Here is a 19045-nt window from a genome sequence, read left to right as displayed (position 1 = left end):
CATCCTGAACGCCATGGTCCAACCCCAAACAGGGGGTTCTAAAAGTTGAGGGAGGATGCAAAAAGCAAGGGAAAGTTCCCAGGCCCTGAGCTCCCGCCCACACCACACCTCTGTGCTGTCAACTAGCTAACTCCACGGGTCCCACAGGACCCGCCGCAAGGAGTCTCAAGGGTGTGCTAAATGCTTCTTAATGACTTTAGTGTTGGCAAAGAAACCCACCGGAGGCGCAAAGCCTAAGCCCTTTGGGTACTCTGTAGGAGCGAGCACTCCGTTCCCTCCCTTTCCCGTCCTCAGACTACAGCCTCTCCGGTTGTCCCAGCTCCCCCTTCAAAGCTGCCAAGAGGCGGCTACAGGATGCGGGCGGTGGTAATGGCTGCGGCGGCTGCAGAACGCCCTTCGCGCACCTGTCCCCGCTCCCAACATCTATGGTGCCCCGGATCCCCTCTCCTTAGCGGCACGAGCCCTCCCTTGGCCAAGTTTCTCACCTAGGACCGTGCGATTGCAGGAGACAGAGGCCGCCAGCAGGATGACGCCCCCCAGCAGCCACCCTGCGCTCAGGCTCCGCATCCTGCCAGCAGCCCCCACGCCGGGCGGGCAGGGAATTCGCTGCCACCAGTTGGAAACTCAGTCTCACTTGCCGCTCGGAGAGAAAGTCAGCCACCGTCTCACCGGCCCCCAGCTGGAGCCTCTGCGAGCGCCTCCCTGGAACTGGGTAAGTTTCAGTGAAACCCAAGCGGCTCGACATACCTGGGCGAGGCCACGCCCCGGGGCCGGAAAGTACAGCTCTGCCCGGCTGTTCGCTGGTTCCGCGCCGGGGCCCCGCCCCCGGCCACCTGGCTGCGCGCTGCGGCCCGGCCTCCGCCGCCCGAGGTTCTCCCGCCGCGCAGTGGTTGTATCGGAACGCACAACCGCGGAGTCCGAGTGGCTCAGCAGAAGCCTGACACTACCTTCAACCTTTAATTACTCCCGAGGAGCCGGCACTGTCCACCCCCCCACCCCCTGCCTTTCCTAAATAGCAAAAAACCAAGACCAGAGCTCGCTGTAGTTACCGTCGGTAATTGACAGACGCTTCCAAGAGTCGTGGGTGCTGTCGGGTGAGGGGTGAGTTCCCAATCTGTACTGGCAGGATGGCCCTGCGGACACCCACGAACGCGATGGGGAGCAGGAAGGGCTCCTGGCCTGCCGGAGGAGTCAGGGTTCTGGGTTTAGATTTCTGCGCTGCTGTTACCTAGCTATGACCGCTAATAAACCTCTCAGCCCCTTCGAGGCCCATTTCCCAGTCTGTGACGTAGAGGGGGAGAGAGCAGTTGAAACGCCTACTCTGAGTGCCGAGGGCAAGTGATTTGGGAACACTTAGATTAATCCTGAAACAACCTACACAATAAGTATGATTATTCCTGTTTTACAGACAAGGAAATACAGCTCAGAAAGGGTAGGTAAATTGTCCACAGTTGCACAGTTGGTAGACAGTTTGTAAATGTTCATCACATGTAAACTTTAGTCTGTGACTTCTGCCTTTTTCTATTAATCGCTGTACTACAGATACTTCCACCAGCGTCTTTTTCCACATTGGGATCCCACAGTCCAAAGAAATATATAAGCAGTATGTCTATACATATATGTGTGCAGAAATATTTTTGTTTTTTATCTGTATTTATCTATTTTTATAATGATTTTTATTTTTTCCATTAGAGCTCGTTTACAGTGTTCTGTCAATTTTCTACTGTACAGCAAGGTCACCCAGTCACACATATGTGTATACAGTCTTTTTTCTCATGTTATCATGCTCCATCCTAATGTAAGCAGAAATACGTAGGAGGCAGTGGGGAAGAAGAAGCATAAGGCTGGGGATGGGTGCACAGGGCCTTCATCATATTGGTAATGTTTCAACTTTTTATTTGCTTTAAAAAAGGTAAAATAGAAGTTCCCATCGTGGCGCAGTGGTTAATAAACCCGACTAGAAACCATGAGGTTGCAGGTTTGATCCCTGGCCTTGCTCAATGGGTTAAGGATCCGGCGTTGCCGTGAGCTGTGGTGTAGGTCAAAGACACGGCTTGGATCCCGCATTGCTGTGACTGTGGTGTAGGCTGGCAGCTACAGCTCCGATTTGACCCCTAGCCTGGGAACCTCCATATGCTGAGGGTGCGGCCCTGGAAAAGACAAAAAAAAAAAAGGTAAAATAAAGTTTACTATTATCCATTTAAAGTCTTGGGTAGCGGAGGAGCACAAAACAGAAACATGAGTGCTGTCTTGAGATATTTGAAGGATTCGCATGTAGGAGAGGATTAGGTGTGTTTTGAGTAGCTCCAGAGTATAGAAATAGGTAGAGGCCATATTGGGGGCTCATTTCGGCTCAGTGCAGAAAAAGATTTCAAACAGGTCTCACTGGTCCCAGTCCTGGGGGCCGCCTGGGAGGTGAGGGGCCCATCACTTAAGGGCTTGCCGCAGAGGACCAGGGTATGTGTCTTGGCCTGTTGGAGAGGGAGCTTCCCCGCCCCCGCCCCCACCAGGATCAGGGGCCAGACCAGGTGAGTCCAGGTTGCCTTTTGAAGGGTTCGAGCCCTGAGAGTCCATGATTCTTCCTAGAAAGTTTGGTGAGTCAGTTGCCAGGGACCATCATTCATTACTGAACAACCATGAACTAAATGGCCGACATCGTGGGCCTGTGAGTTTTGGGATGGAGCTTACATCTGACAAAGACCCTGTGTCCTGTGTGTGACTTCTCACATGGGGCCAGTTAACAGAACTAATGTGGCTTCCAGCTAATTCAGGCAGACAAAACTGTATCAAGTGTCATGTCTGCCGGTATTTCAACCATAGCCCCAATAAGACATTTCCCCAAATTTACATAAGTGGAGGGTTAGCATTCTGCCTCTTCCTTCTGCTCTGATGGAGGCAATAAATGGTTGAAAATGAAAAGAAGATGCCTCTGAACATGCCATGAGAATGGAATAAGTGCTCCCTGAGTAACAGAGACCGACTGCTTCCCAACACACACACACACACACACACACACACACACACACACACACACACACACACACACACACACACAAAGAGAGAGAGAGAGAAGGGACCAGGAAAAGCTGTGCAGTGAATGAGACAGTTCTTTCTAATGGGTGCCTTCCAGTAGCCCCATCTCTTGGGAATCTTTCATTGTGATGTCCGGGGTTCTCTGGGTTATGGGGAAAGAGCTTAGCCTTTGAAATCATATAACCCTGTGGGCAAATTCTGGCTTTTCCCCTTGCTGACCTCTGTGACGTGGGAGAAATGATTACTTCGTGTCTCTAAGCTTTAGGTTTCTTACCTATAAAATGAAGTTACTATTTGTTTAGCTGAAAGATGTCTGTGGATAAAATAAACTGTGACTGTGTTGGATACGTGATAGAAGCTCAACAAATATTCTTTTTGTTTCCTTCCTTTCTCTCAGGAGCGTTCTTTTTTGTTTTTTTGTTTTCTTTTTTGTCTTTTTCCCTGGGGCTGCTCCCGCGGCATATGGAGGTTCCAAGGCTAGGGGTCTTAGCGGAGCTGTAGCCACTAGCCTATGCCAAAGCCACAGCAACGCAGGATCTGAGCCACATCTGCAACCTACACCACAGCTCACGGCAACGCCGGATTCTTAACCCACTGAGCAAGGTCGGGGATCGAACCTGCAACCTCATGGTTCCTGGTCGGATTCGTTAACCACTGAGCCACGACAGGAACTCCCAGGAGCCTTCTTTACACCCCGCCCCACAACCTGTACCTCAGCTCTCAGGATGCTGCCTCCCCAGGTCTGTGTGCCCTCTTTTCCTCCCTGGAAAGGGTGACTTCTAGAAGCAGCACTAGGGCCTTCCTCATCCTGTCCAGGAGATAGTTCTCCTGATGGGGACTAGGTCACTCTCGAGGGCCCTTCACTAGGGAAGGGACTCAATCCTATGATGTCCCCCCAGTCTTTCCAAGCCTGTGGTCTATGAGTGTCATATTTTAACTACTTCATCACCTGTGATACATTACTCTTATATCTATAATCTGGGGATGATAACAGTACCTTTCTTGAAGGGTGGTTGTGAAGATTCAGTTTGCTAAAGGCCCATAAAGTGCTTCACAGCCCAGTTCCTGATAAAGACTAAATCCTGGAGAAATAGAAGCTACCATAGAATAACTGCCCCAAGATTCCCAACGGGGAATCTTCCTCTTGCCAGACAACAATGCCTCAAGGTCCAGATGTTTTCAACTTAACTTTTCATTAGTCTTTTAGGGAACCATGCCTTGAATCATCAAAATTTCCAAGAAAAAAAAAACTGTATTGAACAAGGCCCCGAGTTAATGATCTCAAGAATGTGGTCTCTCTGAGTGGCCTGACTACATTCATTTGAGTCAGTTGGCAGATACTTTCTTGGGACTTTGGGGCTAGGGTATTTGGTTTTTAGATTTTGATGACTCCTTTGCCCTGAAGGGCTTGGGGTGTTTTATGGCTCTGTGGAACAGTTCAGAGAAATAACCACAGGCAATTCCAGATAGCCTGGCTTGCAGAGATGAGGAATTCAATGCAGTTTCCTATCCTATCCTCTACAATTTTTTTTTTTTTTTTGTCTTTTTGCCATTTCTTGGGCCGCTCCCGCAGCATACAGAGGTTCCCAGGGTAGGGGTCTAGTCAGAGCTGTAGCCGCTGGCCTACACCAGAGCCACGGCAATGCGGGATCCGAGCCGCGTCTGCAACCTACACCACAGCTCACGGCAATGCCAGATCTTTAACATAACCCAGTGAGCAAGGGCAGGGACCGAACCTGCAACCTCATGGTTCCTAGTCGGATTCGTTAACCACTGCGCCACGACGGGAACTCCCCAATTTTTTTTTTTAATCCTCTACAATTCTAAGGAAAATCAAGCAGGAACTAGGTTAGGCCAGACCTTGAGGGAAAAGCCATTTTCTTCCATCATGTCTAAAATCATTTCTCAAACTCATCACACTCTTTCTGGACAAAGACTTGGTCCCTGCACTCTGAGGTCCTAGTCACGCAGATGGAGGAAGTGTCACATTTACTCATTTATTCATTGAGCAAACACTCTGGAAAAGGTTAGGCATGACCTTCACATAGTAAGTCCTTTGGTCCATTCTCAGTCTTCATGTTCTTCAACCTGACTCTAGAATTTGGCATAATTGGTCTCTCTCTCCTTGAACGCTACGTTCGCTTGATTTGCCTCCTATCTCACTGGCAACTCAGAAGAAATTGATTCTTTCCTGGTTCTCACTTACTTTCCTCAATTCTATACTCTGGAGTGCCCCTAGGTTTGCGCTTGGACTTCTTTTCCATATCCACTCATTTCCCTTAGTGATCTAACCCAGCCCTGTGGTTTTTAAACACCATCTTTATGCTGGCAACTCCTGCATCTGTATTTTTATCTCAGATTTCTCCACTCCAGGTACAAAACATATCCCTGCAGCTACTCAACATCTCTACATGGATGTGACTGTAGGCACATCAAGCACAAGTTCAATACTAAATTCCTGACCCACCCTGCCCCTCTCATAGCCTTCTCATCTCCTTCAATGGCAACTCTATCCTCCCAGTTGCTCAGATCCAAAATCTTGGCGTGCTCTGTGACTTCTCTTATACTCCTCATCTGATCCGTCAGCAAATCCTACCTTGAAAATACATCCCAAATACCACCCTGGTTCAAAGTACCATGATCTTTTGCCTAGATTATCATAGTAGGCTTGTGACTTGTCTCCCTCCTTTTACCCATAATCCTCTCCACAGCCTTCTCGCAATGTAGTGGTCAGAGCGAACCTGTTAAACTATACATCAGTTAAGATCACTTCCTTATTTTAAATACTGAAATAGCTCCCCACTTCCCTCTGAGTACAAACCAAAGTCCATCAAAGGCTCACACGTCCCACCCCTCCCCCACCCTCCCCATCACCACACACACACACACAACCTCCTTGACTTCATCTCCTCTGTTCCCCTCATTTATTCTGTTCCAGCCACGAATACCCCCTTGCCCTACCTTTGCCTGGAATGCTTTACCCTCAAACACCGACACAGCTTTCGTCGTCACCTCCTTCAGGTATTTGCTAAAATGCTATCCTCTCAGTGGGGCCATCTAAGAACACCTTTAAAATTACACTCCCATCCTATCTTCCCATCCCCCCACCATGCTCTGTTTTCCTCCACGGTGTGGATCGCCAGCATTGATGTTCTACCTGCATTTATTATCTAGTTCCCTCATTGTGATGTAAGCTCCATGAGTACAGAGTTTTGGGTTTTGTTTCTGTTTTTCAGTTTGTGGCATTTTTAAAAGGACTTACAAAGTGTTATCATCCAAAGCTGGCGACCACTCTTACACACTCATCTCTATAATGTCAAGTTATTAAGTCCCAATTGAAGTCATTTTTCTTATAATGCAGCAAGGCAAATGTCTAAAACACTGCGAAAGCCAAACTTTAAAATGTAGAGGACAGAAATATTATCTGTTTCGTCCACTGCTGTATTCCTGGTGCTAGAACAATGCCTAGTACATATAATGAGCTCAACAAATACTTGCGAATGAATGATTTTTTTTTAATAGTATATGGAAGTTCCTAGGCCAGGGACTGAATCCGAGCTGCAGCTGCAACCTACACCTCAGCTGTGGCAATGCTGGATCCTTTAACACACTGCCTTGGGCTGGGGATTGAACCTGTGCCTCTGCAGCGACCTGAGCGGCTGCAGTCAGATTCTTAACCCACTGCGCCACAGCAGGAACTCGTGAATGAATTTTTATAAATTGTATGCCTACCATCTTTCACTCACTCTACTGGAAGCTAGGACTGCAAAAATCTATATCTGTACCTCCATTGCATTGATGGTCAAATGTGACAAGAGATGCACGGGTAAGTCAACACTTGCGGGGAAGGGGTCGGTAGTGATGCCTCTTTGAAGGTCGATGGACAAAAATGGAGAAAGAATGACTCTTGCTTGGGGGAATCAGAAAAGGCTTCCTGAAGGAGGGGGCATCTGCAGAGTGTCTTCAAGGATGAAAAGTTCAGCAGGTGAATTATTTAAGGTGAAGCTAGCTACTCTAACAGATAAAACTCCAAATTTCAGTGGTTCCCTGAAACAGACGTTTCTTTCTTACTCACTTACAGCCAAATTCATGTCTTTGTTTGGTGGAAGGTTCTCCTTCAAGTGGGGATAAATAAGCCAGGCTTCTCCCAGCTTGGGGCTCTGCCATCTTCAACTCATGGCTTCCAAAGGCTTGACAGAGGGAAAAGAGCATAAATATTCCGCATGTACAGTATCCATGGCTCTGGAGTGAAAATGGCACGCAATTATTTCTATAATCCACTGACCAGAACTCAGGCACATGGCCACAGCTCACTGCAAAGGAGGCCAGGTGCCCAGAAGGATGGGGAAAGGAGTTCAGTGGACAGCTAGCCAGTCTGTTATTCCAGCTGTAATGGGGTAGAGACAGGTTCCCCAAGGGGAAGAAGAGAATGAAGGGGTGGTGTGTTTGGGGAACGCTGTGGTGGGATCCCAGAGAGTGTGAGGGAAAGTAGCCAGTGAGAGGTCTAGAAAGGCTGGCAGGACTAGCCTGTGAGAGGCTTGTGTTTACTGTGAAAAAGACCTTGGACTTTAATCATAAGCATGGGGAAGGCTGAACCCCTGTCTTCACATCACTGAGACTGACAGGGTGGCCTTTCTGGGCCCCAAAGAAATGACTAAATCTGGTAGGAGTTGTAGGTGGAAGAAAATGGATGGAGAAGAGTTCTCATCGTGGCTCAGTGGTTAACGAATCCAACTAGGAACCAGGAGGTTTCGGGTTCGATTCCTGGCCTTGCTCAGTGGGTTAAGGATCCAGGGTTGCCAAGAGCTGTGGTGTGGGTCGCAGACGCAGCTCGGATCTGGTGTTGCTGTGGCTCTGGTGCAGGCCGGTGGCTACAGCTTCAATTCGACCCCTAGCCTAGGAACCTCCATATGACACGGGAGTGGCCCTAGAAAAGGCAAAAAGACAAAAAAAAAAAAAAAAAAAGAAAGAAAGAAAATGGATGGAGAAGGATTCACTCCTACCATAAATCCTGCCTACATGAGCATTTCGGCCCCGCTAATCAACTGTACCCATCTTTCTAATCACTATGTGGCATAATCACAGCTCACATGCCTCTCCCACCCCCACGTCATGTGCTTGTTTCATTGCATAATCACTGGCACCGATGCCATCACCTGGCTCTTCATCAGATGCAGGTGGCAGTTCTGCTTCCCCCAGGTTCCCCCTGCATTTCTCTGGGATGTGTTGCCCAAACACACCTCCAGCCTCATCTGAAAGCCTTGTAACCTTTTTCCTTAAAAGTGTATTCCCTAATTGTATGAATGGCAGAAACAAAAAAATTGGAAAGAGTTTTTTAAAAACCCAAACGTAAAAAAAAAAAAAACCGAAACAGATGGAGTTCCCATCGTGGCGCAGTGGTTAACGAATCCGACTAGGAACCATGAGGTTGCGGGTTTGATCCCTGGCCTCGCTCAGAGGGTTAAGGATTTGGCGTTGCTGTGAGCTGTGGTGTAGGTCCCAGACACGGCTCGGATCCTGCGTTGCTGTGGCTCTGGCGTAGGCCGGTGGCTACAGCTCCGATTGGACCCCTAGCCTGGGAATCTCCATATGCAGCGGATGCTCCACTAGAAAAAGGAAAAAAAAAAAAAGTCATAAGCCTAAGTGGTAGTTAGCTGCTAATGCCTGAAATTATTATTTGAAGTTCTTTGAGTCTGGCAGGCCTTCAAGTAGCTGAGGGACCTCCTCCATTACCTTTGCTTCCTATCCAGACCCCTTGGCTCCCCTGCCTAGGAGCTGAGAGATGCTGGATGAGTGGGGCACCCCGAGGGGCCTCCCTTCAGCATGCTGCAGGGCTTCTAAGGGCCCTTCCAGCTCTAATTGATGAGGTGAAATAAAGTAATGCTTCCAAGAGATGGGCAGAGAGTGTGGGGAGCAAGGGAGTCCAGTGTGGGGTGGCTCCAGGCTGACTGTGGGGCCAGGGGGTGGTGTCAAGGACAGACCTGCCACCTTACTCTTCTCCTGAGCTCTCAGTGTCAGAAGGAGCCAGAGCTCCCAGAATCTAACCACCAGGAGTGAAAACTACCAGCTCAATTAAAGTAACTAATTTTAGGGCCACACCTGTAGCATATGGATATTCCCAGGCTAGGGGTCAAATCAGAGCTGCACCTGCTGGTCTACACCACAGCCACAGCAATGGCAGATGCCAGTCACGTCTGCAACCCATGCCACAGTTCATGGCAACGCCAGATCCTTAACCCATTGAGCAAGGCCGGGGATTGAAACTGCATCCGCACCAACACCATGTTGGGTTCTTAACCTGCGGAACCACAAGGGTAACTGCCACCAGCCCACTTTTAAAGGAGACCAACTGCTCATGTCTCTTGTAAAATTTGTCACGACATCCTCTTTAGAAAAATGCCCCTCCCCAAAGAAAAGAGACATTTCAATCCCGGAATAATAGTTGTTCTCCAATTTGGTTGCTCATAGACTAGTTGTTCCCACTGCTATGCTTCCAGTCTCCACCACAAGCTCCACCCACCACTTGCAGTGGCTCCTTCTTACAGTTTCATCTAAAAAGGAAATGTTTCTCTCCTTTAATTACACAGGCAACATGTACTTATTAAGTTTATTGTGAAAAAGATGGGAAAATACAGAAAGAAGGAAGGGAAAGGAGGGAGGAAGGAAGGAAGAGGAAGGAAAGAAGGATAACCGCCTTTTTTTTTTTTTTTTTTGTCTTTTTGTCCTTTTAGGGCATAAAAGGGCTCTTGAGGCATATGGAGGTTCCCAGGCTAGGGGTCCAATTGGAGCTGTAACCACCGGCCTACGCCAGAGCCACAGCAACGTGGGATCCCAGCCTCGTCTTCGACCTACCCCACAGCTCACGGCAACGCCGGATCCTTAACCCACTGAGTGAGGCAAGGGATCAAACCCACAACCTCATGGTTCCTAGTCAGATTATTTCCACTGCACCACAACGGGAACTCCCCGAGATAACTGCTTTTACTAGCAGGACCTACATCTTTCTAAAACCCAGATGGAGGTTACACTCCCTAAACTATTTTGTTACTTCATTTTCCCCACCCACTGAACAACATAGGAACATGTCTTCCCAAAGCCTTAACTTTTCCCCACCCACTGAACAACATAGGAACATGTCTTCCCAAAGCCTTAACTAGTCTTCTGTAGCACAATTTTTAGTCACTGCAGAATATGTCATCTTTTCAGTTGATCTTTAGTTAACCTAACGCAGAATATTCAGAGTACTTCAGGTTTTTGTGGAGGTGTTTTAGATAGCATAGAAATAAACATATCCTGATACATACGTTTTTTTTTCCTGTAGTCTCAGACTATTCCTTCAGGATAAAATAATTTAGAGATGGGAAGATAGGCTACATCCGGAAAAAAAAAAATCTGTTTATTTTCAAAGCTTTTAATGATTATTATCAAATTACCCTTCAGGAACAATATACCAATTTCTGGTCCCATCAGCCTCTCATCTTCACCAGCACTGGGTGTTATTGCTTTTAAGTCTCTAATGGAGTTCCCACTGTGGCACAATGGGATCTGTGGTGTCTCTGCAACACCAGGACACAGGTTCCATCCCCACCCCGGCACAGTGGGTTAAAGGACCCTGCACTGCCACAGCAGGTCGCAACTGCAGCTCACATCTGATCCCTGGCCTGGGAACTCCATATGCCACGGGGTGGCCAAAAAGAAGAAAACATTCCCGACTAGTCTGATCATTCTGTCCTGCTTTTAGTATTTACTTTCTCCAGGAGCAGAGTAGGGGAAAGGATTTTTCATGGAGGTGAGAAGAACCTAAGAGATGGGGGAGCTGTGATTCTAAAGTATAATCTAAGCACATAGCCAGTGAATATCTGTATAAGTTCTATGTAGATCTTTTTTAGCAGTTACTTTAGTATGGTGGGAATATTGCTAGAGTAGGAGACCTGCCTCAGGGTCCTTTGGGTTTATGGGCCACAGGACAGAAAGTAACCAAGTAGTGAGATCTCTAAATCTCAGATGTCTCTCACAGGAAATAGCTATTCAACCCACAGGATGGTTGTGATAATGAGGTCAGAAAACGTACATAAAAGTTCTTTGGAAACCCCGAAAGCACTATACACATGTCAGAGATTCTAGCTGTTGCTATCACTCACCACAGTGAATGATCATATTCTAGCTGATCTTTTTTTTTTTTCTTTTTTTCTTTTTAGGGCCACACCCTCAGCATATGGATGTTCCCAGACTAGGGGTCGAATCAGAGGTACAGCTGCCAGCCTACGCCACTGCCATAGCAACTCAGGATCCAAGCCGCATCTGTGACCTACACCACAGCTCACAGCAATGCTGAATCCCCAGCCCACTGGGCGAGGCCAGGGATCAAACCCGCAACCTCATGGTTCCTAGTCAGATTCATTTCTGCTGCGCCACAATGGGAACTCCTAGCTGATCTTAAATAAATCGTAACCACTAGCCAACTAAAGGTCTTCCCTCTGCAACCTGGCAGGATTTAGACCTTTGTCTTGGGTGTATGTGAGACTCTCTGGGTGAGAGGGAGAGACTTCAGAATTACTTTCTAACAGCCCAGGATCTCACAGCTTCACAAAGTAATCAGGTGCATGAGACAAGTTGCATCAACAAAAACCAGTCGGAGATGTTGGAGAAGGAACTGAGTGGGGCAGGAGCTGCTCTCACTCTGGGGCTATAGAAGTTGCTCATGGTGGTGCCAGGGGCCGAACCCGGCCAAAGACTAAGGGCTAAGGAGCAGCGGCAGCCCTCAACGGGGCCAAGACTGGGGGGTCTCTACACTTGGCAGGGGTTGGCAGGAAGCTGCTGTTTGCCTGGAATCTTTGGCAAAACCGCAGAGATCCGAAAGCCTGTGGGCAGCAGGTAAGGAGAGGAAGGACTGGGAGAGCCGGGGGTGTTTGGATTTGCTGTGAAGGATAACTGGGGGGCACACAGGCCCAGAGAGAAGAGTTATTTCCTGGCAGATGAAGCACAGCTGGTGGGAATGGAGTGGAAGGAGGGCCTGGGAAATCTCCACGGAGGAGGGCAATAATTCTCAGCTGCTCGGGGCAGCAGAAACTCTTTTGGTCCTGCTGCTTAGCCTTTGTGAGCTTCTCATTAGCATTTGAAGGAAGTGCCAGCAGAACACCCGCAGAGCCTTTAGAGCAGAGCCGCTCTGACGCTGACGTCAGCCTGACTTGAGAATCCAGTTATCCACTGGACCCTAAGAAGCGACTGGGTCCGTTTCTATTCCAGCCGAAGCCACAAGTCATTCTACTTATAATACTTCCCAAGTTCTCAGCTACTTTTGTCACTGGTCCAGTATAGAAAGCACAGTCACTTTGGAAAGAAGAAAAAATTACTGTAATAGGAACAAGAAACTCTTTCTCTAATAATGAGTGATGTTGAACATCTTTTCATGTGTTTTTGGCCATCTGTATGTCTTCTTTGGAGAGCTGTCTGTTTAGATCTGCCCATTTTTTGATGGGGTGGTCTGTTGTTTTTGGTATTGAGCTGCAGGAATTGTTCATATATTGGAGCTTAATCCCTTGTCAGTCGCTTCATTTGCAAGTATTTTCTCCCATTCTGTGGGCTCATTTCGTTTTGTTTAGGGTTTCCTTTGCTGCGCAAAAACTTTTCAGTTGAATTAGGTCCCGTTTGTTTATTTTTGTTTTTATTGTCATTACTCTAGGAGGTGAATCTGAGAAGATACTGCTGTGGTAGGAAACTATTTATGAACTCACTTAACCTTCACTCTATCTTATGAAACAGAGACTAGTGTTGTCTTCTTGTTTGAAATAGCATGTTTCAGAAGTGGTTTCAGAAACATACCAAACTCATAACCGGGTAGTGGAGGCGTCCCTAGTAACTCCAAATGTTTGTGTTACCAGAAGTTTCCCTGAACTTTTTGTGCTCCAACTAGACATTAAGTGTTTAATTATTGGGGGGTGGGTATCAGGCCAGTTTTTGGCTTTGGAACCCAAAGATGGCCAGTAAGTGTGTCCAGGCATTCAGGTTTTGGTTCTCTAAGAATCACAACCTGTCACTGCCTGTGTAACTGTTTTGTCCGGCTCCTCTGAGAAGGAGAAAAATGAAGTAAGGAGTTTAAAGCACGAAGAATCCCAGCTCCACCTTGCCAGCTCCACCTCCCCGCTTATTTTGAAATGAAACTCACTTTAGAAATGCCAGTATCTCCCCAAGGAGTTTAGGGTTTTAGCGTCTGACAAGCTCACTGTGGCTTTGAAGACCTTTTGGGAGCTGGCTGTGTGGGGCCAGGAATACCTCCCAGGGTTGCTGATGGAGCCAAAGGAGATCAGGACAGTAAAAGGGCTTTTGGTAAAGTGTGAAGGAACATCCAGTTTCATAGTGAGAGTGTTGAGTCCTGAATACCGCGCCGCCCACTGAACTGGCCGATGGTAGAAGACAAGAGTTTGCAAGGACTCTCTTGCATCAGCCAGGGTAGACAAAGTCTGGGTCTAGAGCTGCTTCTAGTCTTAAAATCTGCTTTCCCGGAGTTCCCGTCGTGGCACAGTGGTTAACGAATCCGACTAGGAAGCATGAGGTTGTGGGTTTGGTCCCTGCCCTTGCTCAGTGGGTTAACAATCCGGGTTGCCGTGAGCTGTGGTGCAGGTTGCAGACGCAGCTCGGATCCTGTGTTGCTGGCTCGTAGATTCTTTAAAGTTTTGTTGTGTTGTGTTTTTTGTTTTTGGCCATGCCCACAGGCTGTGGAAGTTCTGGGGCCAGGGATAGAGCCCGTGCCACAGCAGAGATGATGCCAGGTCCTTAACCCACTGAGCCACCAGGGAACTCCAAAAGTTTTAAAAATAGATGTTATTTTATTAATGCATCTCCCTGATCAGATATACATTCTGAGAGCGAGGGCCAGTGGATTATGTTCACTGTTTAGCAGCGCAGACAGCAAGCACTCAACTCTTTGTTGGGATAAAAAGAAGCCCTCAAACCCTTCCTGACTCCCCAGTACAGAGAAGGTGGTCTGCTGCTCTGGCTCCACCCATGCAGGCAATAAAAGGCAAGCCAGAGTGACCCCAAGAGCTATGCTGTGACACAGTTCCCTGTTCTCAGACCCCCAGACTTCTCCTTATCTTTACCGCACAGGATGTGGGCCCCAGATCTCATTTGCCTGAGGGAAGCACTTGGTCTCTGAGTCAGGAGTGTCTGCCCAGTTTCAGGTGTGGGTCAAGTGTCCTCCGTTTCCCACACTCCCCTGAGGGCGAAGAGTCAGCAGCCCAGACAGCTCTTGTAGGCAGAGGGCCAGCCTCCTTCCCCTCATCCCCAGGCACCTGGGTCCTTCTGGAGAGGCATGGGCTGGATGCATGTGTAACAGACAGCTCCAGCCCAAACTTTCTTGCTGAAAATGTTGACATCTCCCTTTCAGCTCACCAGGCAGACAGCATTTGCAGGAACCTGCACGGCCCTCTTCACTGGAGGACTCTAGTTGGCACCAAAGCAAAATGATGGGTTACTGAATCCAAGTCATCTTCGACACAGTCTTCTCTATTGTATGCAGTGCCAATGAAAGAATAAACACCAAGAGTGAAATACTCCTCTGACTTTAAGATCTACTCTCATTTCATAACACTAAAATATGAAAAACAAAGGCACCTTAGAATTGATGAAAACCCCATGCCATTACTACATACAAACAGCAGGAAGAAAAGAAAAGCGATCAGAAGAGAATGTTCACATGTTTACAGATGAGTCCAACCTGCCAGGCACGCTGCCCTCTCTCTTTAGACAACAAGGGAACTGCCTGTGCCCCCCGCCCACGCCATTCCCTGCACATGCGCAGCAGGTCCCATCCAGCTCGACACCTTGGCCATCCCCACTCATATCCTCTGCCTGATTAAATTTTCCTCTAGGGAGTTCCCAATGTGGCACAGTGGAAACAAATCCGACTAGTATCCATGAGGATGGGGATTCGATCCCTGACCTCGCTCAGTGAGTTGAGGATGCAGTGTTGCCCTGAGGTGTGGTGTAGGTCACAGACGTGGCTCAGATCCCAAGTTGCTGTGGCTGTGGTGTAGGCTGGTAGCTATAGCTCTGATTTAACCCCTAGCCTGGGACCTTCCATATGCCTCAGGTGCTGCCCTAAAAAGAAAAAATTTTTTTTTTCCTCTAGTCATTTTTTTCCATGGTCTGAAACTATGAAATAGTGTCCTTCTTGCCTTTTTTTTTTTTGGCTGCTCCATTGCATGTGGAGTTTCTGGGCCAGGGATTTGATCTGAGCTGCAGCTGTGGCAATGCCGAGTTCTTAACCCACCATGCCAGGCCAGGGGTCGAATCTGCATCCCAGGGCTCCAGAGACACCACTCATCCCATTGGGCCACATCAGGAACTTCAACGTCTGCTTCCTTGATCTCTCTCCAATTCTATTCTTGGCTGCACTTTACACAAAATGCCTTAAAAGAGATGTTTACTCTTGGTACCTTTTCATCCTCTGCTCCCATTTTTCATTGAACCCTGATGGCAACACCAGCCTTCCGTTCCCTGTGCTCCATCTAAACAGGTTTCTGTGAAGGTCCCCAAAGACCTTCCATTGCTAAACCCAAGGGCTATCCCTCATCCTTAGCTTCCTCCCCTCTCAGCAGCAACTGGTTTCTAAGATACTATTCTCTCCTGGTCCCCCTCCCCGCTCCCCAGTCCTCTGTCACCAGCAGGCCCTGAGGACCACACCTGCCCTCGCTGCCCTGGTGATCTCACCCAGTCCTGTGGTTTTAATTACCATTCTCACTTTAATAACTACTGTCCCCAGCTCTGGCCCCTCCCCTGAACTCAGGGCTTCTGTATCCTGATAGGCATCTCGACCAAACTTTTGTATTTCAAAAATATAAATCAAACCAAACTTTTGAATTTTCTCTTTTGTTTTTTTGACTTTTTAGGGTCACACCCATGGCATATGGAAGTTCCCAGGCTGGGGTCAAATCAGAGCTGTAGCTGCCGACCTATGCCAGAGCACCTTGGGATTCGAGCCACATCTGCAGTCTACACCACAGCCACAGCAATGCCAGATCCAAGCTGAGTCTGCCACCTACACCACAGCTCATGGCAACACTGGATCCTTAACCCACTGAGCGAGACCAGGGACTGAACCCACGTCCTCATGGATACTAGTCCGGATCATTACTGCTGAGCCACAACAGGAACTCCCAAACTTTTGAATTGTAACCTCAAGAAGTCTTCTCCCTCTTAAGAACTTTCCCAGTTACTCTGGCCCCAAACCTTAGAACTCCAATCATCCTTAACTACTCATTTTCTCTCACATCCAATTCATCAATAGGTCCCGTGGGATTTCAAAATCTCCACAACTTCCACTTGCTGCCACCCCAGCCCAAAGCCCTGTCCTCTTTTACCTGGGCTATCGCCACAGTCCCCTACTGGTATCCACTCTGTCCCCACAGTCTAACCCTCATGCACAGGTCAGAGTAGTCCTTGAAAAAGACACCAGACCCTGACACATCTCTGCTCGAACTCTCCAAGGCTCCCATCTCAGGCAGAGGAGATGCCCATGACTTTCCACAGGATCCCAGGATTGAGCGCCTGGTCCCTCTGGGCTTTCCCTTCTTTGGTAGGGGGCGGGAGGCTCCAGCCACATGGGCCTCCTTGCTATTTCTAGAATATGCTCAACACTCCCCACTTCAGCTTCTTCTTCCCTGACCCTGAGTGAGTCATACTCACGGCCTCGCCCCCCCTGCAGGTCTTCGCTCCACGGTCACTCCATCAGCGCGGTCGCCCCTGACTGGCCACACACAAGGGCCCTTCCCCAACATCATCCAACCCCTTACCCGGCTTTCTTTTCCTTTCCATGTCGCTCCCTCAAGTACCATACACCTACGTGTTGTTTTCGGCTGTGGCTTTGGCCTCCACTTGCACGGAAGCTCTGTGAAGTCATGGATCTTGGCATTGCTGTATCCTCCGCATCTCAGATGCCACCTGGCACATGGAGGCACTCCAAGAAGGTTTATGGAAGGACCGCTGCTCTTGAAGAAAGTGGTCCTGATGCAAAAGTGCCTGGGGCATGACCATCTGTCCTACTCCTCTCTACACCTACATCACTGGAAGTTGGTATGAGAGTTTCCCGGCAGTTGCCTGACAACACAGGCCTCAGCTTCCTCACCGACGTTACAAAAGGATCGTGTCTGAAGGCATCTGTTCTTGGTCTGCGTGTGCTTGTGCAACTGAGGAGTCTGGCCAGGGTCACTGAAATGACCCAGCAGGTCTCTGTGGCCAAACATCATCTCACCTTCCCTTCCCAGCCCCCCTCTCCTTGCCTTCCTCGTCTCACTGCCCATTAGGGGCCTGACTCCCCCTGCTCAACATCCCTCTCCCTTTGCCTACCAAGTCTCGATCTGTGTACCCTTGGCTCTTTCTCTAGACCCTTCTTAAGCTGTTTTAAGCTCACGTGGCCCTATCTGGGCCTGTCTGTCCCCTCCCGCACAAGCCCTCTCCTCCAACCAAGACCATGAGGCATATGAAGGCAGGGGTTGTGTCCTGCTCATCTTTGTATTCCTAACCCCTACCACAGGGCCTGGTACATCATAGGTGCTCAGGAACTGTTTGCTGATTGACTGAATGCACTCTCCATTGGGGACATGCTGGCTCTTTCACAATCTCCCCGAGACAGGCTGAGCTTATTCTTGGCAAAGCTTTGCTCATGCTATGTCCAGCCAGGATTCCCTACCCACTCATTTCTACACACACACACACACACACGGCTACGCTGGCTTAGCTAACTCTTAGTTAAGCAAAATATTTCAGCTCAAAAAGCATTTACTGTTGGTGTTCCAATCGTGGCCCAGCGGAACTGAATCTGGCTGGCATCCATGAGGATGCAGGTTCCATCCCTGGCCTTGCTTGGTGGGTCAAGGATCCAGCGTTGCCATGAGATGTGGTGTGGGTAACAGACGTGGCTTGGATCCCACGTGGCTGTGGCTGTGGCTGTGGCCAGCAGCTGTAGCTGAGATTTGGCCCCTAGCCTGGGAACTTCCATATGCTGAGGGTGCAGCCGTAAAAAGACCAAAAAATAAAAGCACTTATTGTCTATTTACAACGTTCTAGTACTGTGCTCAGTGGTTGATAAAAGTGAGTTGGTGGTTGAATTATTGATACATTTTATCAAACACTGTTTTCCTCAGGAGGCCTTGCTTTATAATGCTAAGCAATGCACTGCTTGGAGGGCTGGTTTCCGAGAGGGCCTGTAAAGCTCTGCCTGTGGTTGTGATGAGGTATATGAGGGCTGGGGTGAGACTTCCTGATTCAAATCCAGGTTTCCTATTTACTAGCTGCCTGGCCTTGACCCAGTTACTCTCTGTCTGAGCACCTGTTTTCTCATCTATAAAAGAGGAACAATAATGCCCTATTTCCAAGGGCTGTTGGGAAGATTAAAAAGAAGCACACAGACCATGTTCAATAAACAACAGCTGTTATTACTATCGCCCAGCTGAGGCCTTTGACGTGATGAGGTATTGTATTCTTTTTTTCTAATTCTGTCAAATAGGTACATTCCTAAAAAAAAAAAAAAAAGTAAATTCTTTCTTCAAGGACAGTTCAAGTTCCTGGAAGGCCTGGATCATGAACAAATAGGAGGCCTGGAATGATCAGAGAGGAATGAAGTTGTTCCATTGACATGAGTTAATTCCCAAGGTAGTATCTTTTTCACTGCTCTGCAGGTCACTTTCTCAGCCTAGGGTTAGAGAAGAGACCCTGTGGCTGATGGGAGGGGGGGGGAGAGAGAGAGAGAGAGAGAGAGTGTGTGTGTGTGTGTGTGTGTGGCGAGGGACGACTGCGAGGGACTCACTGTGCGCAGAGCTGCCTTCCTTTTCCTAACCAGCTGGAGTGATTCACTGCAAGCATCCCTACACGAGGCAGAAACCTGCGCAAAGCCTGGTTTTCCATGTTGGCGCTGCCTCTGTGCCGCGGTGTTACTTTGGGTAAACTCTTTAACCTCCGTTTCCTCCTTTGCAGAGTGAGGGCGATGACAATAGCCCTACTGCACAAGGTTATG

At 48.5% G+C, this 19045-nt stretch overlaps 1 protein-coding gene across 8 annotated transcripts in view; it reads right to left on the bottom strand.

Moving 5' to 3' along the window:
- The window catches only part of F2RL1 (F2R like trypsin receptor 1), a 73966-nt gene that overhangs the window by 14693 nt on the left and 40228 nt on the right, over window positions 1–19045 (bottom strand). The window contains exon 1 of one of the 8 annotated variants that reach the window (XM_085013898.1): window positions 1050–1288. The exons of 6 other annotated variants lie outside the window; for them this stretch is intronic. Coding sequence is in view for 1 of the 2 variants with exons in the window: in XM_003123713.5 (XP_003123761.1) it covers window positions 486–567 (82 nt within the window). In the remaining variant the exon portion in view is untranslated. Of the gene's footprint in view, window positions 1–485; window positions 722–1049; window positions 1289–19045 lie in introns of those variants that run through there. One more of the 8 variants, XM_003123713.5, reaches the window with a different exon arrangement.

The sequence above is a fragment of the Sus scrofa genome, chromosome 2 (assembly GCF_054392235.1).
Source record: "Sus scrofa isolate SSC_HxYL_T2T_F1_AM1 chromosome 2, Sscrofa_HxYL_maternal_Yorkshire_Landrace_v2.0, whole genome shotgun sequence".
Lineage (NCBI taxonomy): Eukaryota > Metazoa > Chordata > Mammalia > Artiodactyla > Suidae > Sus > Sus scrofa.
The sequence above is the reverse complement of the archived record's forward strand: the minus strand, read 5'-3'. Positions and strand labels throughout refer to the sequence as shown.